The following is a 26,711-nucleotide window of genomic DNA, read 5'->3' as shown; positions in this document are numbered from 1 at the left end:
ACATTCCCACTGTTTGAATGTTTTCCTATATCTAGAGGAGTGTAAACTATTATCTTTATATAAACTGAGTATCTTGCAGTGTACAAACTTGAATTTTGTTCTAATGGTCATCTTGAAAAGGTTACTTGGGACAATAATAATCATAAACACTTAAATATAGCTTTGCTAAGTTTGGTCGTGTGCATCTCTGTGTGTGTGAAAATGTCTCAGTGTGTCTGATGGGAAAGAGTAGAAGTTTCACTGTTTGTTTTTCTTTTAATTCATCAACAATACTTAAGGCATCCCTATCTTGCTAGTGAAATAAACTAGAGCATAACATGAAGCAAGAGGTATGTATAAATGTGTGGGTGTTCATCAGTTAATGTTTAATTTAGACCTGCCAGTCATTTAGATTAGTTCTCTCATACTCTGGTAATTAAGTTCTAGAGATTTAAACCGAAAACAAGTCATGATTACTACAGATGATTGTTATGGTTCTTAGGAATATTGTGTTAGTATCTGTAAAAAAAAAAAAAAGACTCTCTGGTGGATTATATAGTTGTATGTTATTGCTGATCTCAAATTACTTGGGAGACTTATTCTGGTATTTGACCCCCAAAAGAGCCTAACTGCAGTGAAAATTGGGAGGAGAAATTACATGGCTCTTTTGAACTGCAGAATATCTAATAATTCAAAATTAGTTCTTTTTCTCATTTTCTCTGTGCTTTCTGTATCTGTAAATAAAATTGTATGTTTCCTACAATCATGCTAGCTTCTGCTATAATAGTACAGATAAACATAGTAATTTTTAAAATCAAGGTTATCAGAATTGCTGGTGTTGTACACCTTTGGGCAGTTAGCAAGTGATTTGCAGTAATTTCTGGTATAGAAACTTTGGTCTGACAGTTATTGACCCACTGATGAGATGAAAACAGTGACTTGACAAAGTATCCTTCGAGGAAGTGTTCTTCTAAATGTCACTGCTCAGTTTTCCACTAATGCATTACGATGATCCAGTTTTAAAGCCAAACTTTCTACCTGGTTTACAGTAAATGGTTTACTGGTTACATTTCCCATCAGACTTGCTTGTTATTGGAGATGGAAAAACCTCCCTGCTGCAGTTACCAAGACTTCTGAAGTACTGGGTGGTTTTAAAATTTTGGTGTCTGATAGATGTAAAATGAAGGGGGAGGTTAACTACCGCTTACTTGCTGTTTAAGAGTGACTTTATGTGCTGTAATAAATTGTTATATCTCATTTTTCACTCTCAGCTAATATTTTGTTGATACTTGTAGAGTCTTTGCAGAGACAACTCAGAATTTTGAGTTGCTTGTGCACATACTGAAAATGATGCATAGCTTATACAAAGGCAACAGAAGTCCTACTGTGGTACAGAAAGAGCTGTTAGTGATGAGTGTTTGGCATTTAAGATCATTTTTTGGAAGTGTAGTAAACCAAGCATCAATAAAGCTGTTTGTCTGGGGTAGAATGGATTTGTTATTTATTAGTCAGCTGAGACGACTGGAGAAAGTGATTTTACTCACATTTACTGATGAAGAGAAACAAGGAATTCAAGGCTGGAAGGACTAGATGTATGGTGCTATTGCCGTAACGCAGTCCGATCAAATTTTACTAATATGCAGGTGTACTAATGACTTGAAGTACCAGTGTGGTTTTGGTTGTTCTCTTAGGGACAGTAGAGACTGGCATTGAGGAACTAGTACCTAGCTCAGTTTCCTCAGTTTCGTACTCGGGACTTTAGTAACTAGCTCAGTTTCCTCAGTTTTGTACTCGGGACTGTTGGGAATGAGCATGAGGAAAAGAGCAGGCAGGCTAGGTAAGTGTGAAACTGGAGATGACAATAGGAGCCACTCTGGGAAGAAAAAATAACAACCTCAGTGCAGCAAGTCCAGAAAAATTGAAATTGAGAAAATAGATGTGAAGAAGGATTGTTCTTGTCATGATGCATGTGTCAACTGATGCTTCAGTCTGTCCAAATAAGGCTGCTGCAATAAGAGAGTAGATGTGTTCCCTGAGTAGGTCACAGTTGACTAGGTGGGACTGTGTTGCTTGCTCAGAGTCCTACAAATATTAGGCTAATTTTAGTGCATTCTAAAATATTCTAGAACAATTTGTAGAATAGTTTTTCAGTGTCTGTAGCTACATCATCAAAATTAACTAAAATTCACTCATAATGAAAATATTATCTGTTTGGATTTATTATTACTTGGTGCAATATCTAATGCATGCTAGAAAAACTTTTTTAAAAATGAAAACAGCACTATCATTGATACAAGTGTCATAAGGATCATCTTTCTTACAAAGACCTAGTAGACAATGGCTTTACCTCTTGGTTATTGACAGAATAACTTCCTGGCAAGGGACTGAGAAGGTAAAGTGGTTTCAACAACTAAATACTGCTTCAGAACTGATGAATGAACAGAAGAATTCAGGGAGTATGTTTTAGATGAAGTGATCTTAAGTTAAAGACTTAAATATGCACTCTCTGAATATCTTTGCTTTTTGCGTATTAAAAATCTGGAGTTTTAAAAGAGAACATATGTGAAGGTATGTATTGGAGGGTAGACATTATTATTGTGATGTGCTAGTAGCGGAGTGTGGGGAAAAATAAAACCACAACCAAACCCCCAAAAACCAAAAACAAACAACCCCCCCCAACAAACAAACTACCAAAAAGCCCCACCAAACTTTTTCAGAATAGTTGATTAACGTTTCTTTGCAGACAGATTCCTTGGTAATTTTTTCCATTAATTTTTTGTCAATGCTACTGGTGTGTATGAGCTGTATATGTTTTTATAGATCTTTGGCCTCTTTAGTCTGTTTTCCAGGCTTGATGTGTTGATCATCTTTTCTGCTTGAGAGTACAGACTGTAGCTGAGATGATAATTATTCAAGCTAAGACAATGTAAAATTAAATTTCAGCTTTTTTCATCTCAAAACAGATTCCTGAATTGACTCTTGGGTTGTAATGTGCATATGCACACATGTATTCTATTCCTTCCCTGGGAAGGTGACTTTTGATTTGGTCCTGGTATGAAATGTGGCTCTTTAAAATCCCAGACTTCCTTAGGATAGGAAAACCATTCCCTTTCCAGATACGCAGACTGAAACTTCTTCCTAACAATTCAGTATTGTTTAGTAAGCCAAGGCGGGCATATTTTAAATGTACTTATTTTAAATGTTGCTCAGACTTTATTAATTCAAGTAAATGTGCACTCAGAGATGGAACAGTAGTAGTGAGGCTGCAAATTTGTGTATTTTAGCGAGAAAGTCTGAAAATTTTTTGAGTTTAGTTTGCTGGTTTTCATGCCTAAGTGTTATGGTAGTCTTCAGTTACACAATATTAAACATATGGAGGGAAAAAGGAACATATTGTATGCTGTCAAACTCACTCTTTGATTACAGAAAGATTAATTTTGGTTGGGGCTCTTAGATTATCACAAGCATGAGATTGAAATGGGAGTAAAAAGATTTGTTGTATAACATATCGATACTGAAAAGGATTAAGCAAGAGTCCATCACTGAGATGGCTAGGACTGATGTTCTTTGCGGAATTTAGTTTTGCATTTCATATATTCCGTGAAGAGCTTTTTTTATATCTAGCTGAGCATGTAAACTTCTGTGACAGACCTCAGCTGGACCCCAGTTTGTGAGATATTACTTGTCCTGTATCCCTGAGGAATTTCAACGAGGATTAAACCAATTTTCCTGCAAAAGTTGTCTTGGTAGTAATTTTTTTTACTAGAATTTTCTGCTTGTCCCTTGAAGTTCTTTTATAAACCATATGTGCAAGGATGGCATTTAGATGATACCATTTTAGTTTGAAAACAAATGAACAAAAGTCCCTGGAACAGTACTGATGCTCACTTTCCTCATCAGGAAGGTTGACACCTTTTCATCAGTGCTATGAAAGTTCTGTGCCACCTGGGTAAATGGTAGCTGATGAAGTTTAATCCAGACAGGACTAGTGCTAAAGGGTGCTAAAGCCTTCATTTTACTGATGAGTTTAGGAAGCATTTGCTACCTAACAAATTTGAACCATAGGCGTTGCATTCTGCCAGTGGAGCCTCTTTCATTGCTGTGTCTTCTAAGCATGTTTTCTTCTAGCATTTTTTTTTTCTACTTGTCCTTCTCCTGGTTGCTTCTGTTTCTCCAGATTATCTCATCATGTGCTACTCTTCTATGCATCAGGGTCTTTTGCATTCCAGTCGGACTTCTTATCTTGCTTCTCCTGGCCCAGGCAACCAGTACAGCGAGTGTTGATAGTAAAGGTAGACACCTTGGTTCCTGTGTTTGGTTATACTGTCTCAGAAATTTCAAAGAAATTTCTGCTCATCTTGTTCCCAGGAAATAACATGCTTATATTTCTGGGTGTCTGTGCGTGTGAGGTGCAGCAATGGAGTGTGGCAGATGCAGATGCAATCTTCATGAAACTGGTACCAAATCCACTGAGCTGTTGTTGATATTCAGGGAAACCAAAGGGAACGGTTTCCCTAACAGTTTGGAGGACAACAGGTGGAAGACTTAATACTGTCTTTCCTGGCATTACTACTGTGTGGATGCTGCTTGGCTGGATACAAATCTTACAAAACCTGATTTCTTACAGTGCAATTTGTTCTCTTTGACAGCATAAACTACAAGTGTGGTATGGGTTGGAAAAGTGCAAGACTGACTTTTGGCAGCAGCTCTTCTTCTGATCTGAAGAAGTGCATTGTAAAAACCTGCATTTCAGAAGTGATTTAATTTAAAATTGTCATGAGAATTGCATTTTCTGTATTTCTTCTGGAAATCCAAATATTTTAATTTGAAGCAGCAAAATAAAATAACAGTTGCTGAAGTTGTACCCTGAACAGAACGGCACACATCGATCAAAACTTATGATACAGTTTGTAGCAGGGATTGTAGCATTTTTAGTACAGATGTGTTAGTGGATTACTTTCACTGGTTTTAGTAGCTGTACAGTTACTGTGTTAGGTGGTGAATTATATGATAATTTTCAGCAAATTTACTTCACTTCATTGGTAGGTTATGTGGCCCATGCTGATCTTCATTTCTACTGTGATGATGCCTCACTACTATCTAGTTCTTAGACCAAGAATATCTGAACGAGCAGCTGTAACCTGCCCATGCATCCCCTTTCCTGACCACAGTAGGCTACTATAATGTATCTTTTAGTATTAAAAATGAATATATGCAAACTTAGCTAATTCATTGATTCATAGGTGTTTTGTGTTTCTAATGATATTACCTCTTCTTTTCCAGTTCTATGCAAAAGCAAAAAGTACTTAAAGTAGGGCATCTGAGGCCCTGCATCTATATCACAAAACTTTCATTTGAAACACTAGTGTAGTTGCAATAGCTTGATGTAAACAAGGATTTCTGGGTGGGTATGTTTGCATAAGAATAAAATACAACACTCTTATAACCTATGTACAGGAAGGAAAATTTTTCTTATATAATTAGAAAATGCTTTATAATCGCTCTTTATCTAATTTTTCACTGTAATTCATTTGTATGTAAAACATTGAAGTGTGATTGACTTCACCAAAAATTTTGCTTCAGACTTTTTCTCCTTTTTTGTGTAGGTTGGTGTCGTGGTTTTACCTTGTATAGGTAAATAAGTGGTTGTATTTAGGGTTTACTACTGTTCTTTTCATGATGTGCATGTTTTCAAAGGGATGCTTATTTCAAGTTAGTGTATATTTTTGCTAGAAATGGTGAAAAGAATTTATTATAGCAAAAATTTTAAACTGAAAGGCTTAAAAAGTAGAAACCAGGAGTATAAGGGCCTCTAATGTTTTTTGTCATTGAAAACTGAATATTTGCTGTTATATTTTGACTTTTCAAAGTTGCCCACAAGGGCGATTATTTTTTTTTAATAATGCTTTTTTGTAACAAATTTACCTTTTCTTGTAGACAAAATACAGAATTTGAATGAAGATAATGAGAAGAACAGTCATTTCATCTATGAGAATGCTGAAGACAGTAACAAAACCAATACTGAAACTACAGACGCTTCTGGATACAACATTGAAGCCAAGGACCTGCCTGATTCTTGGGACTCCCACACTGGAAGAACAGCAGACTCTCCATCAGAAACATCTCAGACGAAGGGGCCATTAAGAACTCACTTGTATGAATGGGAGGATGAAACTGAAGACACCAGAACTGGAGAGTATGTATTAGATTTTGACAGTGAACATCTCTCAGAGATGAAGAGCAAGGATGAGGAGTGTGATAAAGAAGATAGTGAAAATCCAAAGGAAGCCATTAGTGAAGAACTTGTGCAAACTATTCCTAGGCCAAGCAACTGTAGGACATATTGTCGATCCAACAAAGCAAAACCACAGGGGGCAACAAATTTTGACAAGCTAATGGATGGCACTAGTCAGTCTTTATCCAAAGCAAACAGTGAGTCAAATAATGATGGTCTGAACCCAGCAAGAAAAGTTTCTTTAAGTAGTGGGACCAGTTTTAGAGGGACAGTTGGACGGACTAGAGACTACACTGTTCTACATCCATCTTGCTTGTCAGTTTGTAATGTTACTATACAGGATACCATGGAACGAATCGATGAATTTACCACAGCAGCCCCTACTGACTTGGGAGAAGCTGGACGCTTAAGAAAAAAAGCAGACATTGCTACTACAAAAACTACAACCAGGTTTCGACCAAGCAATACCAAATCCAAAAGGGATGTCAAATTAGAGTTTTTTGGGTTTGATGATCAAGATGAGGGAGGGGGAGATGAAGGCGCCTCTAGAAGTTCTGGGAGTTCCAATTACAAAATCAAGTACTTTGGGTTTGATGACTTGAGTGAAAGCGAGGATGAAGATGAAGAGTGGCAGGTAGCAGAAAGGAAAGCTAACAAAAAACGAAGTAGAACTGCACCATCTTCTTCACTACAGTCAACCTCTGATGGCAATGAAAACTGTTCCCAGGATAGCCAGCTCAGTACTAATGCAGGTAAGCAGAACTCTTTTGGAATATGTACTTAACATTTAAATTTAGTTAACCTTTATGTTTTGTTCTTTTTGCAGTATACCTAGGAATTTGTTGAACAGTACTACTGATCTGGAAATCTAAAAGTTAAATTTGCTTTTTTCTGCTGTGGTCCTGTCTGGTGTTTCATAGCTGTCTTGAAGTATGCTTTATACCCCTTGGTCTCTTGCCAGAGGTAGAGTTTTTTCTTTTTGAACAGAAGTTTCTTACCTTTTTGGTGTGCTGAGTGTACAGTACGTATGCCTGGAAGGCAGCCATCTTCCCACAGAAGCTCCACATCAACCCAGAATTATGGAGCTGAGTGCAGAAATTTAAGTAGCTCTTAAAGATGTGAAATACCTTTTTCCTTTTTGTGCTTTTGAACGTGTTTGTAAACAGTTTGGACCTTTCTCAAGTTCCATCTTATCCGAGGATGCACGGTTCAAGGGAGAGGCTGTGGGAACTTGTGGACTGCCAGTCAGATGACTGGATTTGGGTGTGCCTCTGCATATTGATGTGTTGCTGCTTTTGCTTCCAGTTTTCAGCTATGTCCACCTTCTGTATAGGTGGTACGTGTGTGTATGTGTACATACACATACATATGAGTAAAACTGGTCATGCAGAATTTGCTGAGCAAGTTCCGGTGTTTGAGTGCCTTTGAAAAATTAGACGTGCTTGGTGGTTGGTTGGGTCCCGCATAATGACTTTGATCAAGGTTGAGGGGTGTTCGTGAAGAGGAAAAGGAATCACTTTGAAAAGTTCTTTTAGCTTTTTCATTTTGAAAAAGTCTAATGCCAAAGAAATCATGCATGTTGGAATAAGTATTTCAAAACACTACCACTGTTCTAGGGAACTTTTTGGTCCTCCATTTTGGAGCATGGAGCATGACAAGTTTTTATCCATTCACTGAAGTTGTTACACTTTTAAGACTTTGGCAAGATGTATTTCATTGTGATGGGGAGAGGGGAGGACTTGAGTCTAGCTTTGCAAATGTTGGAGAACCTGTTTTTTCCTACAAATAGCTTCTGCTAATATAATCCAGAAAGAAAATTTCCTAGGGAAAAAATATTCATTTCGCTGTTCTAATTATAGTTGTCTTTAAAACCAGAATTGTCTGTAAGCCTTTTAATCAAAGGTAAATGTAAGTGCTAGGTCCCTTTGTAAATTCCAAAAGGGCCAAATTGATACTGATGCTCTAGGAGAAGATTGTGTTTTCAAACAAAAAAAAGCCTTGATTTGTTTTCATAAAATTTAGTTATGATGAGATACTTGCATTCCAGCCCCTTTGGAAAATGGGTTTAACTTACAGGGCCACTTATGAAATAGTCCCATCTGAGTCCCTTTCTGTGACAAGTCTTTGTTGAGCCATTTATTCCAAGGAAAAAAATTGTTTATACAGGTAATGCAGCTGTGCTAACCCATCAAATAATCCTTTCAGTTGCTGTCCCCTGGAGTCTCAAAATATCTACAGTTTGCATCCAGCACTGCATTCACCAAGGAGGCCATTATACTCTGAGATATCACAGATTATTTCTCTGAAATATTTTCCTAAGAGGTTCCTGTGGCACAGGTAGATGCAAATTTTTGTTTTGTTAGTTTCTTAATACGCTTCTCCAGTTCTTAGGTAAGAGCTACCTCTTAGTGCCTCCACTAAGAGATGCTTCGCCCTTATTTTGCATCTCCTTTGCTCATTTGATTCCTGTTTTGTGCTGCTGTAGCCAGGTGACATTTGACTTGCATTTTTTCTTCTGAAAATTGAAAGGATGACGTGGAGTTATTTGCCTAAGTTGCAGCACATTTCCTAGTTCAATCCTGTAGTACAGATTATAAAAATAGGGAGTCTAATATTGCCCTAAAATTTGTAGGACCCTTTGATATATTTCATGCTGTCTTCTGTCAGACCTTTGAAAATTTTGAGCATCATGATCACTCAGAACAGCCATATTAAGGTTTTTCAATATAGTGATGCTGAGTTTGAGAATTTATCAAGGGCTTCTGGATCTAAGCCTGAAGTTGTGGTAAAATGTGTGACACTACTGTGAGGTATCTCCTTTACATACTGAAAAAAAGTGACTTCTGTGTCCATGGAAAATGCTAGTTTTGAATCCAAGCCTCAGAAAAAGCTTTCAGAACATCTTGCACAATAAAACTTTTTCCTGAAGTTACAAACGGTACTGAGAGGTGCTAATGCTACCCGAGTCCTGTGTGTGCTCTTCTTTTTTTGTGCTAATGAATAAATCCACAGATAAAAATCCAGTGTTCCTGTTCCAGGTTGACAGGTGACATGCCAGATTGCCTCTCTGAATTCCAGCCCTGGAAATTCCTAAGACTGATTTTGATTTCTGTGCATAAAGAATATTATATGGCATAGTCAGTTTTTCAAGAGATTTAATGCTTTCTGTTGCAGTCTTACAAAATTTTTCTGTAATACTGATTTGGTTACTTACCATAATCTTGGTCTATTTTTATGAAACTTATTTTAGAATCCTAGTATAAAACATGCAAAGTTTTTCTAACTGAGCTGGGAATGGACTATTCATTCCAGTCTAGTAGTTCACAGCTGAGGGAAAGTAAGTTTAATAATACATGTTTAAATGTTTCTGCACATGAAATTTAAGGAAGCTCTAAAGACTAGATGGACAATATTGTTAATGCAGGAAAAAATGCAAAGGAGATAAAGTAAATTTTAGTTAGACTGTCTTTCGCTGAAGTGCCTTTTCTGTTGTTCACTTTTACAATAGGTTTACCTGCTGAAATGGTTAAAAAACACAAAAAAACCCAAACAAAAGCCAAATACCCCCCCCCCCCCAAAAAAAAAAACCCAAACCCAAACCACGAGATGCTCTTGGCTTTTAAGTTCCTAGATGCTGTTCGCAGACTTTTCTTTTTAATGAATGTACTTCATAACTTTATGAGCCTGACATTTTTAGTGAAGCTTTGAGTTCTAGTTAAAGTTGTCATATTTTTTTGCCATTGCAATCTAAAATTCTCTCGTATTAGGTGGTGTAGCAGCCCAGTGAAGCAAAAGCCCCTTTCACTTGTGAGTCTCCCAGCTGTAGTCTGCCAGAATGCCAGAGGCTAAAAGTACTGATGAGACTTTACTAGATCTGAAACAGTACCTGTATCGTTTCACTAGCCAGAATACAGGATGACTCTAGTAAAGAGAAGCTTTTAATGCTGGAGGAAAATGACTTAATTACTTGACTATATTAATCAGTGGGGAGTTGTATCCAAGAGAAGTCTGAACTAATGGCAAAGAAGAGTAGGGCTTAACCAAAACTAACTTCAAGCTTCAGTTTTGAAGAGCAAACCTGTATCTTTGGGATGGTGTTATACTTCTGGAAATAACTGTGCTAGCAGTTTGTTTATGTCTTTTTCTAAAGATCTTGCCATGGTTGTCAGTGGTTTGGGTGGTCACTAAGATTTCTGAAATATTTAGCTTCTGAACTTGTAGTCTCAGAATGCTTTATTTCCCACCTGTTCAACTGGGACACCTAGGATGATGTTCATGCTTGTTTTACTACATTTCATTTTGGCCAATGACAAAATTATTACAGAAAGTGACAGGCATTTAAAAAAAAAAAAAAAAGAAAGAAAAATGCTGAGTAAAAGGAAATATTTCCATATCCCTATGTAGATTGACATAAACAGGATAGAGCAGTTGCCCTGAAACCTTTTGCTAAAGAAAGGTGTGAAGATTTAGCCTAACATACTTTTATTTGGTTCGCCTCCTTCTTCACTATATATTGTATAAGCAGTATAGTAATGATGAACTACAGTATTCTTGATCTAAATTACAGCAGCAGTTACCTGTTACTGTAGTATAAGTATTGCAGCTTAGCCTTTTGCTTCATAAATCAGTTCTGATATACAACTTAACCTTAGTGTCATGCATTCATTTTCCTCTCAGTGATCAAGATGAGATTCCTATAATCTTTTTGGATAATAAAATAGCTTTTGTATATCAGCATCTAGCACTCAGTTCATTTCTGATGAGCAAACCTACCCTTTTTTTTTTTTTTTTTTTTTTTTCTTCCTTTGCATCTTCTCAAAAACTGAATCACCTTAATTGGGTAAATATTTTTAGCCAGTTAAGAGTACATCAAAGTCCTCAAAGGCAAAGTCCTGTTTGGACTGCAAAATCTTCTGTGGAATTACCCTCAGGCACTAAAACAAAAATGGGTTGTTTTTCCCCAGGAAGTTTACTGTGGTGTTGCCTTCTAGTTGGTCTTTGAACATCTTTCCAATTTTAGCTGGGACAGGCATATTATCTCAAAAGATTATAAATGCCTTGGAAATGGTTGAATAGAGGAGAAAAAGACTTACAGGCTCCTGTATTGAGAAAAAAGGTCAATATGCTCATCTTTTCTGTGTGGGGCAGGGAAAAAAACATCCATACGAGAGAGACAGTGGAGAACAAACTTCATTAGTGTCACTGCTTACCAAACTACTCGTGTCTTTGACTAGCTCAGTTAATGTTAACAAAAGACTTCTCCACACCCTATTTAGTTTAGATTTCAAAATCTAGTAATATATGTATGCAGAGTGTTTTTAGGATACCTAGAAAGCCTTAAAGAGCATTGCTCAAATCAAAGCATTCCAGATAATCTTATGGAAACTAATCATGAAAGCATTTGATATGCTAGCAACATCAAAAAATGCAAAGTTATCCTATTGTAAGTAGGAGTTGAAATGTTTTTATCAAGAAGAAGCTTTGAATTTAAAATTACCTAATTTAAATGGGACAGTTCAGGATCACATAGGAGTAGAATTCAAACAAAGAAACTTGGATGATTTTAAAATTGTGGCTTAGTTGATATGGAGCACTATTAATCATCATTAAGCACAATGCCAGCTCCAAGTCTTAGAGCAAGGCATACATTATTGTGCTGATTTGGTGGGTGAAAGCACATCTTGCATTTCTAGCGTGACTTGCATGTTTGTAATTACTGTAGTCAAGTGAGTTGCTTTTTAGTTTTTAATCTACAGTAAGGTCTGGTTCTGTTGGTTTGACTTTCTTTGGGAACTGCATTCAGGACCTGGCTTCTTCAGAAGTATTTCAGGATTTGTAAGGATGTGTATGAAAGCAATTCGATTTGACTCCTTTGGTAAGTGCCAGCAAAGGAGTAAGTTGACTTCTATATAGATTTGGAAGTAGTTTTGGTTTAAGTTAATGGGAATTGGTCTGTAATATTTTTCCTCTGTTCGATTAATTATATCAAAATATCTTTTAAAGTCAGTTTTTTTCAGAAGGATTGTTCATGTTGTACATCATCAGCACAATAGCTTAAGAACACAACTAAACTGAAAACCAGTGGGCTGGGACAGGAGAGGCTGATTCTGGTAGGTGTCTTGCAGTGGGCATCCTGCTTGCCCTGGTGCTGCCAAGCTCTTTGAAATTTCCTGCAATTTAAGAAACTTTTGAGCCTTACTTTAGAGTACTTCTCCCCCAGACTAGATAAGTTTTGTGTCCTTGCAAGTGCCATTACAAATTTGCTTGCCTGATTTGCTTTTGATTGCCTCCTTACCTAGGTGCTTGGCTGGTCCTGTTTACTGGATGTGAGTGCACTTGGGATTAGAGTAACTGATCCAACCTGCTTGTATTTTTGCAGTGCCGTTTTCAAATAGTGGCAGCTTCTCTGGAATAGATCAGTTTTCCAAACTGTTTATCAGATGAAACGGTGCTTTTCTGTGCCTGTCTTTTATTTCTGTTTTGAAATTTAGGTAACTTCTGGTTTGTGCCCAGTAAAAGAACGTAAGCTGGTCTCCAAGGGATGATGCTTCAAATACAACACAAGTTTAAAGAAAAAAAAAAATAGGACGAGAATTTAATTAGATCAGTGAATTACAGATTTACAGTCCAAAATAGAGTGCTAGAACTACTGGTGAGGCAAGGATTGAATACATGGGAAGGCCATTTCGGTGGTTCCTTGTAGCTGACTCCTTTCTGAGCTGATGACAATATTTTTTTTAATACTGTTTATAGCAGAATAAACAAATATAAACAGGCTGCCTTCATGAGAAGTGAACTAGGATCAATTCTTTGGTCCCATCATTGTAGTGGGAAGTATTCTTCTAAATCTCTTCATCTTGCACTTTTGAAGAACCCCATCTACTGTTTAATTCATTTGCTGCTCGGAGTTGTAGCAGTAAGCTGTAAGTAAGCACGTATAAAAGGTAACCTGGGATTCACAGGAGTATAAAATGGGAAATAATTACTTGAAGCTTACACAATGGGCAAGAGGTGCTATAATAATTATGACTGTGTACCTTGTAATGTATCTTCTAATGTATTAGGACAGTCCAGTCAGTGAATCTGAGCTCTATCCTGAACTGTATTTGGCTTTAAAGCTGATTTTTCTGATTAAGATTGTTTGTTTATTATACAATTTCAGAAGCTATACATGTGGAAATGTCAGATGCAAGAAATGCTCTAGCAGTTCAACAGCTTTCAATATGGGTGTTTCATGTCTATATTTACCTTTTACAGATCTTCTGGAGTTTTCAGAGGATGCATCTGGTGTGCCTGAAGGCAATAAGAAATCCACAAATAAACAAGGTGATAAATCTAAGGAAAACACCAGGAAGATTTTTAGTGGGCCAAAGCGGGTGAGTAATAATACTGAGACCAAGACTAAGTTCTTATTTTAATTAACTATTCAGTATTGGTATTTCTTCCTATATATGTAACAGTGCTTTTGTCCCACTTGATATCTGCACTTGAGATGATTTGTTGGCTTTTAAGATAATATCTGGATAAGTAAAACCTTCAAGTGCAAAATTTTTCTGTCATTACTGGTAATTTTACTTTTCAGCTGCAAGTCTGGGGTTGCACAATGGTAACGTGCAACCTAGATGCCTTCCCTTCTGGTCGGTTGTTAAAGCAAAGCACCATTAAATGCTGTGTGGGTTTGTTTTTGGTTTTTTCCTTTGCTCTCCCAGGAAACATCTATCATATTATAGGATTGAACCTTTCTGAAAGCTTCAAATTTGGCATTGGTATAGTCTTTATAAGGACAAGTGACTTTATAGCATGTGGAAAAGTGAGATTTTCTTTTAGTTAAAAAAAAATAACCCCTGATCCCACTCCCATATACCCAAATTATGTAGTATTCAGTATGAATTTGCCCTTTCATACTGTGAATGGAGCTTATTCATTTTGTTGATGCTAGGTGTGGTTTATCTTACCTGTTATTATAGGTTACTCAGTATTATGAGGCTTCTAAAAATGTGCATACAGCAAAAATTGTGTTTAGCTGTTAGGTGAAAGTTTGCAATAGTGGGATCCATTAAATGAAATTTTTTACTTGATTGTCCAGCATACCTATTTCGAATACTTAAGGCCTCTTCGTATGCTTTTTGCATAACATGTTCCCATTGTCTGGTGAAGACAGTAGCTGTCTCACCATTGTTGCAATCCAGAACTGGTATAATAAGAGAAAGAGGGAACTGGAGAGAGAAATGCACTTATATTTCTCTTCCGTAAGTTTTGCAAGACCTGGCAGTTGCATGTAATAATAGAAACTCTCTTTTATATATGTTCATACTGTGTTCAGCACTATTCTAAGAATTTTTTAAAAAATTATTTTTCCTTGTTATTATTCCTAAAGAATTCTAATAATTAAATCACTCTGTAAAATTTCTCATAAAGATAGCTAGTTACTTGTGTTATATGATAGTTTCACTTGAAGTAATTTTTTAAGGTTTTTTTTGGTCTTCCAGAACCAGAAGACTTCTTATCTCATCGGCTGTGTTGATGTATCATAATTTTCCATTTAAAAACGTGGATTTGTGGGGGGAGGAAGGAGGACAAATTTGTTTTATTTCTCCAAACACACAAGGGAATATTTTCATTTGGGAGGACACGTGACCAATAAGTACTGTCAGTTGTAATGCCCTTTTGAAAAAAGTGTTGCTGTTGTGGTTTCACCCCAGCCAGCAGCAAAGCACCGCCCAGCTGCTTGCTCACTCCCCCCCACGGTGGGATGGATGGGGGAGAGAATCAGAAGGGTAAAAGTGAGAAAACTCATGAGCTGAGATAAAGACAGTTTAATCGGTAAAGCAAAAGCTGCGCACGCGAGCAAAGCAAAACAAGGAATTCATTCCCCACTTCCCATCGGCAGGCAGGTGTTCAGCCATCTCCAGGAAAGCAGGGCTCCAGCACATGTTAACAGTTACTTGGGGAGACAAAATACTGTCATTCCAAATGTCTCCCCCTTCCTTTTGCTTCCCAGCTTTATATGCTGAGCGTGATGTCACATGGTCTGGAATGTCCCTCGGGTCAGTTGGGGTCAGCTGTCCTGGCTGTGTCCCCTCCCAACTCCTTGTGCCCCCCCAGCCTGCTCGCTGGTGGGGTGGGGTGAGGAGCAGAAAAGGCCTTGGCTCTGTGTAAGCGCTGCTCAGAAATAACTAAAACATCCCTGTGTTATAGAGACTGTTTTCAGCACAAATCCAAAACATGGCCCCATACCAGCTACTGTGAAGAAAATTAACTCTCTCCTGGCTGAAACCAGCAGAATCGCTTCTTGTTGATTTGTGATTTTCAACAGAATGGGGACCTCTTTGCTGCTGACTCTTGCCTCCAGAGTTTGCAGTCAGGCTATCGATAAGTAAGGAGGGTCTTTTCAGAACTGAAATAGTATTTCTTGAAGATGAGAGTTCCTCAGTTTCTGCTGATTGAATAATAATTTTTTAAAAATCAGCTTCCTATCAGTGAACATGTTACAATAGACTGAGAAACAGAAGTACAGGGAATGTAAATTTTAACTGTACTTTTTTTGCTGTGTTTTTTTAGCAGCGTACAACAGCTGTGGGTGTTCTGGTAAATATGGAATTTTTTTTAGTGTTTATGTATTTATGCTTCAAATACTATTCTATAATAGCATTTTATGTGTTTCTTGTTTAATTTTTGTACTTTAAATACTTGAGGGTTTATATGAAAACTTTTAATTCATTTTGAATGTATGTATCATGAAATCATGTGGAAAAAACCTTACAGCAGTATCATAATATATGAGAGAAAGTTGTTTCAACTTCAGAAAATTCTCAGTTGGGAATAAATTTAATTTAAGTGGGAAAGGTGAGAATTAAACAACCTTTTTGACCCTGTAGTGATATAATAGACCTCGAAGTAGAAATCACTGTAATTGCAATTCAGATGTGGAACTTCAGTGTTCTCTAATCATACAGCTGTTACATGGAGTCACTAAAAAAGCTTGTAAAGCTTGTTCTGATGGTAAGTAGAGACTCTATAATTATCTTCCGAAACTATAGGTATAGATTCTTAATCTCAGTTGCATCTTGAGGGAATTTTCATTCTGGGAATGAAAAAAATGAACTATCAGTATCGACCTGAATATAGTTAAATGATTAAAAAAAAAATAAATCTTTGGAACTTCTTCACTGTCTCATCACCTTTTTTTTTTTCTTGTGGAAACTAGCAGATACAGTATTAATTATTTTCTGCTAGGTGGTGATGTTAGAGGTATGGCACATTGCATCACACTGAGCTGGAAAGTAAACAGCTGTGTTACTCAGGAAGCAACAGGTGGTATTGTTAAACTTCAGTAGATCCAGAAAGCTGAAGTATTTTTTCGAGTTTGTAGTCAGCAAGACCCTCACCCATGTTTGTGCTTTCGAAACTGAACCATTGTACTCTAATGTTGAAGTCCAGTTTTTGAAACTTTGAGCATATACGTAATAAAAGATTACAGACATTATTGACTTAATGAGTAACAGTGTTTCTAAAAACTGTTTTTAACATAAGGAGTCTCACTGAAATCACTGGCTATTCACACATACAATGAACATAAATGTTGCAGTAGTGTGTACATTATCGTAGGTATGTAAAGTCTCAACCAGAATACTGCTTTTAAGGGAATTATCTCTTTATCCTGAGCCTGGGTTGCAGGGGGAATATTATTTTCCGTAGCAACATAATTACGTACTTAGTGTACATAAATATTGGCGTTACTTGACTTGCAAATTATGGGTGTGAAGCATACATGAGTAACATCTGCAAAAGTTTGTTTGCAGCTGTTTACAATTTTAATTCAACTGGTTCAGTAACTCATGCTCTAGCATGTAAGTTTGGGAACTCTGTGGGGCTGTGATATGCCCATCTGCGGGTCCCTTTGAGCTTAGTTCCCCTTCTGCAGATGAAGCTAATTCTCAATTACCAGGCAAAAACCAGTAAGGTATACAAGAACTTTTTTGTTGCTGTAGTCCAAATCTACTCAGACTAAAGGCTTGAAAATAGGGACCACAAAAATTCTTTCCTAGGGTTTCTTGCTCCTGCTCTTCTCACCACAGATTTGGGCCAGAGTCAGCAAATGAGGAGAATTGGGTTTTGTAGGAATACTCTGGAACAGTTCCCAGTGGTCTTACGCAAACTATGCATGTCTCTAAACAGGAACCTGGAAATAAAACCAACTTGGAAATGTAAGATAAAGGGAACTAGTCTATCTCCAAACTTAATCTTTTGATTGATCAGTCCTAGAAGTTGATGGCTGTGCCTGGTATTTTGTGCCAGAGCCATGCTGTCAGTTCAGTGTTTCTGTTGTTCAGTGTTTCTGTTGTTCAGTGTTTCTGTTGTTCAGTGTTTCTGTTGTTCAGTGTTTCTGTTGTTCAGTGTTTCTGTTGTTCAGTGTTTCTGTTGTCCAGTGTGTCATTAAGGACCACCAAATCCTCTCAACTGCAAACTTTCTGGTATGGCCCTTTGCTCATGAACTTGGAAAGTATGATAAAGAGTGACCTTGCAACTCTGTGCTGATCTTAGTTCTGCCTGTGGCCATAGGAGGCCAACCTAGACAAGGTGAATACTGATTACCTTTGAATATTCCAAGGTAAGCATGTAAATAGAGTTGCAAATCATAATTAGAAGGTATGGGAGCCTTTCAGCTTGAGGGGCCAGGGAGGGGGGGGAAGAACGATAATCCTTCTGTTAGTGCTCTTCAGTGCTGCTAAGACACATGGGAAAATTTACTGTGTTGCGTGAAGTGGTGCCAAAGGAGGTATAACAGAAGAAAGCACTGACTCTTTCAAGTAGATGTACCCAAAAGCAGTGTCTATGTTGTATTTTCTCAAAGGAGCATGAAATTTCAAGGTATTAGATGAGTGCTGTATCAGGAATTTTTTTTTTCTGTGCCTTAGAATAGGTGAACTTTAGAAACGAGTCTTTTGGAATTAATTTCTTAGATGCTGATATTTTTTGCACTGAGCATATTTCATAAAGCTTCCATGCTAGTGTTGACAGAATGCAATTTAACACCTATAAAAGACTGACATTTTCTTGAGAGGATAAATCGTACAGTTTTTATGATTGGTAAGTGAGAAAGAAAGTACTCACTGCATGGACAGTCTACATCAGTGATTCATGGACTGTTGTTCAAACAAGAAACTAACCTGAATGCTAGTCAGTTGCTTAATGACTTCTGACTTCAATTAAAATTTGTGTATTTCCCTTAACTACTCACTTTTGCAATGAGAATTGAATGTTTATGAACAACTTTAGACTAGCTTAAGTATTTTTTCTTATCTGCTTGTCTTGCTATGCCTGGAGAAATTTCTCTAAACTCACTTGTTGAGGTCTTAGCTCTAGATAAACCTGTCTCTTTTGCGACTGTATACGTTTCCCCACATGTACGCAGTGAATTGGAAGAACAACATTACATCAGTGTGCCCCCCCCCCAGCCCCCTTGTTGTGCACACATTGGGTTGTACAGGAAAAGGCATGGAAAAACCTCTTTGCCAGTAACTTGATTATCATAGTGTTCCCTTTGGGCTACTCATTCAAGTACTGGACCATGGAGTTTCCTATGCAAAGCGCTTTCCTTCTCTTTAACAGTGGCATTGCTTGAAAGTTATTCCACTAGTGTGGAATGTATTTGTCAGGAAAAGCTGAGATCTTGTATTATACATTAAAGAACAGTAACAAAACTGCCAACCAACTAACCACCACCACCACCATAACAAAACCCAACCTACTGTAAGGACTGGTTTTGCCTGAAAAAGACAAAAAATACTGACAGAAGTATTTGGTGAAGGTGCCTTTGCTCACCTTTTGCTCTACCTGCTCACTCCGGTTCCCTTGCTCCTTCAGTTTCCCAGGGTTGTGTATTGAAGTAAATTGAGGAACCAGTCTGTGTTTAAAAAATAACCCACTAAAAGGAAACATTTAACACAAATCTCAGCCTGGTTCACTGGGAGGCTGTAAACAATTGTATCCACTCAGTTGAGGGAACCCAAGAAGAGAGATTAAGTCATCTTAACCTGGTTAAGTCAACATTGCAACTGAGAAATGCTCACTAAACACAGCCGGCGTTAGCAGGATTACATGCATTACTTTGATCAAGTGACGTTAATAGAGTCGGTCATGACAGTAGTATTGAATACATGAATGAAATCATTGCTGAATTCAGACATGGCTTAGTCAACAGACTGCTTCTGAACTCTGTATCCAAGATAAAAACTTGATCCAGTCATAAGCCTGTAACTATTTATTGCTTTTCATGTTTTATTCCAGTTTTACAAATAACTGCAGTGTTTTGTGCCCAGTAAGGTACAGAAACGTGTGCAAGATTTAAAAGTGTGTTGTTTTGGAGAGATCAATTGGAAGGATGTGTTAAATCACTACTGTATGAAGAGCACTAATTTCCAGTTATCAAGTGCTGAACCAGCAAAAAACCAATTTTTTTTTCTTCTGTGTCTCTTCCGTTTGATCTGCAACTAGTCCATAGTTCATTATTTAATTGCATCTTTCATGTCCTGTAGGCAGGTGGTTTTTTTTTTTTCCCCATGACTAGGTTGTTTTCACTGAGTTGCCATATTCCTGTTATAAATTTTTAGGCACTGTGAGAAAGTGTCAGTCCTTGCAAATAAAGCTTATGTGTGATCCTGTTCGTAATAGGATTTGCTGTAATACAAGTTTAAGGGTATAACCTGTGAGAGCTTTTACAGGTTGGTGTGAGCTTTTTCCACTGGTGCTTCATGCTGAGTGGAAGAAGCTGTAAATATCAGCTTGAAACAAATGCTGTATCTAAGTTTATTTGAAGTCCAAGATGAAATACTTCTACCTGATCTGAAAGTGTTTTGAAATTGAAGAAGTACGAAACCATGCATGGTTCTTGGTTTGACTAACTTAACGGCTAATATGACAGTGACATGTGTGTGGGAGGGGAAAGAAACTAGGCTGCGCTGTGATCTGTAGTTTTCCACTTAGCTTGTATTATACTTTACAGTAGATGTTTATCCTGCAAGTAACATTTATTTTTGCTGGCCTGCAAAAGAATCTGCATTTTCCCAAATTAAATTTTTAAAGTTATTTATTTATTTAGATTGAATGTTTGTGAAGATGAATCTTTAAGTGCACAACTTCAGGTGGTTTTGGTTAATTATTTTTCCATAGCTTATTTTAAGTAAATAGTCTTGAAAAAGCAGCAGTGGAAGCATAATCGTAAAGTTTTGCTGTACCAGTCATAGCCCTTTCTGTATTTTTAATGGTAGGATCAGAGTAGAGTTGTCAGAACTAATTTTAAAAAGAACTGCTTGTCCTTATCTTCCATAATCTTTAGGCAAAGAGTGTCCTACCAAAAGGGTGAACAGTTATAATAAAGCATTTTTTCAGTGATATTAAACTGCTGATATTACACACATTGAGCTGCTATTTGCACCTAATTAAGGATGTCAAAATTGCAATTTTATTTTTTTTTTTTTTACAGGAAAGATTATTAGTTGACATTTGCTATTTTGACTCTGTTGAGGAGTCAAGCTGAATTTTGACAACCAAAATACTCAGTGAAATCTCTGGCTTGTATCAGTTCAGTGCTCAGCCAGCAGTCTGTTTCATCAGCAGTTTGACAAACAGTGGTGGTCAGATCTGACAACCTGTGACAGCATGCTGCTGCTTCCGCAGTACATTCCTTTCATTTACTGGTTGACGCTTTTGGCAGATGGTCTGTCCAGTCCTGAACTGAAGTGTTTTTTGTGGGTTTTTTGTCCAAAAACTATTTGTTGGAATGATGCAGAAGATACGAGCTGTTTTAAGTGCTAACCAATTATAAACAGCATGTGTATTTTAAGCAACTTTTATATTGCTGGAATAAAAATGAACTTTAAAAAAAGATAAAAGATGATAAAAGGTAAGAATAAATCTGTTTCTTAAATAGTTGATTTGTTAAAAACCAAAGCTTTATATCGATACAATTATTTCACTTTTCAAAACCAGATTCTTTGGTAAGCGTATTTATTTAATACTGGCTTCCTAGTGCTTACCATTTAGGCTTTTTTTTTCTTTTTTTTTTCCTTCTATTACTAATGTAAATAGACCAAAACCAATTCTTAATTTTTAAGTTCGTAAACAGGATACTAATCAGGACTGGCAGGTTTTCAGATTAGTCACCTAATTTGAAGAGTGAAGTAGCTACTGTAATTTTACTGAATTGAGTTGGAGCATAACACCTTGAAGCTATCTCAGAGCGAAAGCAAATGCCAAGAGTTGGTCTGTTAACTTAAAGATAATAATTTGATGCTGATCAAAATAATTTTCTTCCCACTCCTTCATATGAAACCGTGGTGAAGGAGGGTGTGTTCTAGTAGATGCCGAGCTGAGATCCTTCCACCTGGTAAAACTGCTTCCTCGCCTGTCCTCCATATGCAACTGTTAGGTGGAACTGTGGTAGCAATGTTATTGGAAGTGCACTTCTCCTATGCAGTGTCAGGAAAGATGTTATCAGTTGAGACATAGCTTTGTTCTGAGAAAGGTAGGGATGCAAAGGGCAACACGGAGGTAATAGGCTAAGTCCTCATAGAGGCAAGAGGAACAAATGAAAAATAAGCACGGAAATCTTTCTCCCCTTGTGTGTACTTAGACTTTTCAGGAAGTAGAGAAATCAAGTTGAATGGAAAATGTTTAATGTCTCAGTGGAAACTTTGTGGTTTATATTTCCAGTTCCTACTGGTATTAACTTTTAGGCAAGAAGCAAAGATGCATTAAAACATTTTTTTGAAACCAGATTCTCTCTTGCATCTTTGCATTTCTCATCCCCCCCCATCAGCTGCATAGTTCCCAGTAATTAACTCAGTGTTTTAGGCAATGCAGGATAACTGCGTAGGATAAACGTTACATTGCACAAGGCCTCAGTCCTGTAGAAAGATCTAAAATGGGAAAACCACTCAAAGAGATTAAAATATGCCAGTTTCATTTGCCAGTGGGAGCTTAATTTATATGCAGATGAATATGCAAAATTGTCTTCACAGCTCCCATGTACTGTATGAGCATGGTTGGTTCACTCAGCTCTGTCTGTGATTTTATGTACATTAGATAATAGTGCGATGCGACACGAGCACATCTTGGGAGTGAAACAGTTGGTGTTGAGGACCCAGTGTCCCCCATTATACACATCTAGAAGTTTTTACTTTGAATTAGCTTTATTCTGATCTGCTTTAGGGAATGCCCAGTAACAGCTGGCATGAGGTAGGTGCTCTCTGGAAAAGCATCTTCAAGTTTGGTTTCATCGGAAAGGAGTCAAGTAAGCATACTCAGTGATGCAAACCACAGTGTCGTAACTGAGGACAGCTGGGAGATTTATTTGAAAAATGTTTTACTGATCCAAATGGAAACGCTTATGTGGGTGTGCACGCACACACCCGCACCCCAACCATATGACCTCTGGAATTTCATTGCTGTTGCAATTTTGTAAGGCTTTCCTGTTAGTAGACTGATACACTTTGAGTAGATTAGGATTAACAGGGGGGTGCGAGGGGATGTGTGTGTGTCCATGTGTCTGTGTGTTTGTCTGTCTCTGCCTTTATGTAGCAGCAAAGAAGGCAGGAATTTTGTCTAACAATTTTTACAAGGATGTGTTTGTGCCAGTACAGTTACTTGCAGGCAGATGCAGGTTTTTCCCTTCTCTTGATTGAAGTGGTATGTTTCTAGTATAGTGGTGGTATGTCTAAACTATTGTACCCTGTTCCTTTTAATTAGATTTAACATAGGTTTCAGACCGAATTAGTAAACATAACCATATGGGCTCTGCTTCTGAGCTGACCAGGTTTGAGTACAGTCAGTGTAAGCAGCATACAGAACACCATTAGCTATTTCTGTTAAAGAATGAATCTCACGTTTATCAAACTGTCCTGTTTCTTCAAGTTAAATTTTCATGTTTCATTTGGATGTTTAACCCATTGTCTTGTTCTGCCCTGTAGGCCTCCTTTTGAGATTTGAGGAAGAAAAACATTTTGCAGTTCTTCTGAAGCTTTTCTTGCATCAGAGTTCTGTGACACTTTTTCCCCCTGCTCATTGTGTTGTCTGCTGCTGATACTCTTCAACCTTGTCTGACTAACAGCTTGTAGCTGTCTAGCTATGTGCATGCATAATGCTTTTTGTGTACTGCATTAAATGGTATAGCAGCTCACGATTAAGTGATCCATAGCACCCAGAGGTGATTTATTGGTGCTAATCTGCTACTGTGATCCAAATAATGGGGATTTGGTTCACATTTTGAACACTGAATAAATGCCTTGCTCCTGGTTTGCTTCTGGTTTTTAACTGCTGTTGGAAACCGTTATCTTATCTGGCATTCATATTGACTTTTTTTTTGTGTTATATACACATTGCTCAGCCTGTGTTGAATAGATATTCCATCTAACCATTTTGAAGCATAATTTCTTTTTCTTTGCTCTGAATGGATGTTCATTCCTTTCCCTTCTCAAAAGAAACAGTCCATTATTAATAGTTCTGCGCTGCATAACTGTCATGGTTTAACCCCAGCTAGCAACTAAGCACCACGCAGCCGCTCACTCACTCCCCCCACACCCAGTGGGATGGGGGAGAAAATCAGGAAAAGAAGTAAAACTTGTGGATTGAGATAAGAACGGTTTAATAGAACAGAAAAGAAGAAACTAATAATGATAATGATAACACTAATAAAATGACAGCAGTAGTAATAAAAGGATTGAAATGTACAAACGATGCGCAGGGCAATTGCTCACCACCCGCCGACCGACACCCAGCCAGTCCCTGAGCCGTGATTCCCAGCCCCCACTTCCCGGTTCCTATACTAGATGGGACATCCCATGGTATGGAATACACCGTTGGCCAGTTTGGGTCAGGTGCCCCAGCTGTGTCCTGTGCCAACTTCTTGTGCCCCTCCAGCTTTCTCACTGGCTGGGCATGAGAAGCTGAAAAATCCTTGACTTTAGTCTAAACACTACTGAGCAACAACTGAAAACATCAGTGTTATCAACACTCTTCTCATACTGAACTCAAAACATAGCACTGTACCAGCTACTAGGAAGACAGTTAACTCTATCCCAGCTGAAACCAGGACAATAACATACTTGTTATTTTTTTTCCTGTTCAAAGTGAGACATGCAGGACAGAGTAGTACTCTTAATGATTATGAATACTGAGTGGTAAATAATCATATATTTTGGTTTATTGGGGTTTTTTTAACTACTTGTGGTTTGACAAGCATCTGGCATACAGTCTTACTGAATGCCCTTCAGATAAAAATAATGTATTTGTTAGGATATCAGTTAAAATTGTTTTGGGGTTTTCTTTTGCCATTGTCTTCTACCCTGGAAAGCGTTCTTGCCTGCAAATAGCTGCTGTCTTTCTTGTTTTGCTAGTATTTTTAGCATGACTCATGTCCCTGGCTCTTATTTTTTCCTATTCTTATATCTGTGAATGGCAGGCAGCGCTGCATCAGTATGCGCAGAGTGCCAACTCTTGAAAATTTCAGCTTTGAGGCTTTCAGGGCTGGGAGGTTAAGCATGGCCCATAGTTTATGCTACTTGGAGAGGATCTTATAAAACTGACAGCCCTGTGCATTTTGTAAAATCCCTGGTACTAATTCTGGTTTTTCATCTTGGTTCACCCCACAGAACCACATACAGAGTCCCACAGTACAATACACTTTATACCCTCACTGGAATATTTGCACTCTTTCAGACATCTGTCTATGTGTAAACAGCTGTCACTTCTATACATATGAAAAAAGGAAATTTTTCTGCTATTCAGCAGAAGCTGTTACAGCTGATTAATATTGCAGAACTTATTTGCCTTAAGAACACAGAATTCAAAGGAGTGATGTACTTCCACTTGCATCTATTCTAAGTTGATCTGGAGAGGAAGAATTCTTAAAGAAAAGTCTGTGTTATTTGAATAATTGCAAGGTTGTCTTGTCTTTAAGAGAAAGTAAGTCAGTGTCTTAAATTACTGCTGCTTAAATATCAGTGTTGCTTCTTCAGGGAAGCTTGTTATCACAAGCATTTGAATTGCCTTTAAAAAACCCCACCAAAACCAACCAACCAAACCCCTTTGCTTTTGTGATCAAGCCCTTCTGAAAAGTCTTTGTTCACTAGCATTCATTTGATCTTTGATACTTCTCCTGGCTTCAGTTCTTTCACACAGTAATTTAAAGCAAGTCTACGTGATGCTTACTGATTGATCAGTATTGGTGTGGTTTCTTTGCAATTGTTTTGGAAATGCATCTTCGTTTTGTGATGCAAGGGAAAATGGGAGGGTTGCTTTAAGAGGTGGTTGTAAAGGAGGGATGTATTTGCCGTGTCCATGTCTGTGTGAGTTGCAAGAGAGGCTCTGAAGTTTCTGCATAATGTGTTTATAACTGATTAGAACCTACTTCTCTGGAAAGCACTGTTGGATTTTTGCAGGTGTGTTTGGTGGTTGGGCTGTGTACAAGCAGTGTGAGGCAGGATACTGGACCAGACGGTAGGGATGCTGGGGAGCAGTGTCTACTGTCTAATGAAATATTACTGGGAAGGCATGGAATCACAGGCGAAATTACTTTGATCTAAAAGTGGACGATATTACAAAGGATAGTGGCTAAAACCAACCTTCCATAGGTATTTGAGGTTTTAAATAATTACCATTTTCAGTTACGGTTTAGTTTCTGTTACAAGAGAGCTATTAAATGAAGACGTCCTCATTTCTCAGAACAGGTATTTATTGGTGGCATTACTTTATCTTACATAGAATGTAGCTTACTTCTATATTGCATTGGTAGTGCCTAAGCAAGCTGCAAAGTGCCTTGTTACAAAACACTTCGGGATGCCCTAGCTTTTGATTTAGTAAGGGATTAAGGAAAATCAGGGAAGAAAAGCCCATTTTTTGACTGTTAAATAAAAAGAATGCCATCTTTGACTCGGGAAGCCTCTGAGCCCTGAGTATTTAGAATGGATTGTCTATATCTGTTTGCCCTGTTGAACTCTTTCCTACACATCAGCTGTTGCTCTCTGCTGAAGAAAACACTAATGCCGTATGGACCTTTTGATTGTGCTGGCACAGCTGTTTGTATACTTTGTTCTTACTCCATATCGAAGCACTGAACTTGATCTCTCTCATCTGTGCTTCCTTACTGTGTGCATGTGCATGTAACAGAGGTGCTAAATTCTGAAAAGCCAAGACTGCAGATGCTCCTGTTGCGTGGTCAGCAAGGGCCCGTCCCAACTGCGGCTTCACTGAGTAAGACAAGCTTGAATGCCAGCGTGACTCTGCTCTCCTTGCCCCTGACAGGGGCTGTGTTCGGTTCCTCACGGAGCACAAGGCCTGAAGAAAAAGGAACACGCAGGTGGGGCACAGGCAGAGGCTTTGCGTACCAGGGTGGCGAGTATGGTGTGCTCTTCCCGTGAACTTTGTGAAAAGGGGAGTCCTGCAGCAGCAGCAGCAGAGCTGGCCTTGGTCTGTGCCCCTGTTATTGTTTGGATCGAGC

General features: G+C 37.9%; 1 protein-coding gene across 3 annotated transcripts in view; it reads left to right on the top strand.

The window, feature by feature from the left end:
* Nucleotides 1–26,711, top strand: part of WAPL (WAPL cohesin release factor) — a 76,068-nt gene that overhangs the window by 19,286 nt on the left and 30,071 nt on the right. For all 3 annotated transcript variants that reach the window (XM_075025538.1, XM_075025539.1, XM_075025537.1), the window contains exons 3-4: nt 5,917–6,966; nt 13,472–13,590. In XM_075025538.1, the coding sequence (XP_074881639.1) occupies nt 5,917–6,966; nt 13,472–13,590 (1,169 nt within the window). The remainder of the gene's footprint in view (nt 1–5,916; nt 6,967–13,471; nt 13,591–26,711) is intronic.

Source organism: Buteo buteo, chromosome 4, assembly GCF_964188355.1.
Source record: "Buteo buteo chromosome 4, bButBut1.hap1.1, whole genome shotgun sequence".
Taxonomy (NCBI): Eukaryota; Metazoa; Chordata; class Aves; order Accipitriformes; family Accipitridae; genus Buteo; species Buteo buteo.
This window is presented reverse-complemented; position numbering and strand designations above follow the sequence as displayed.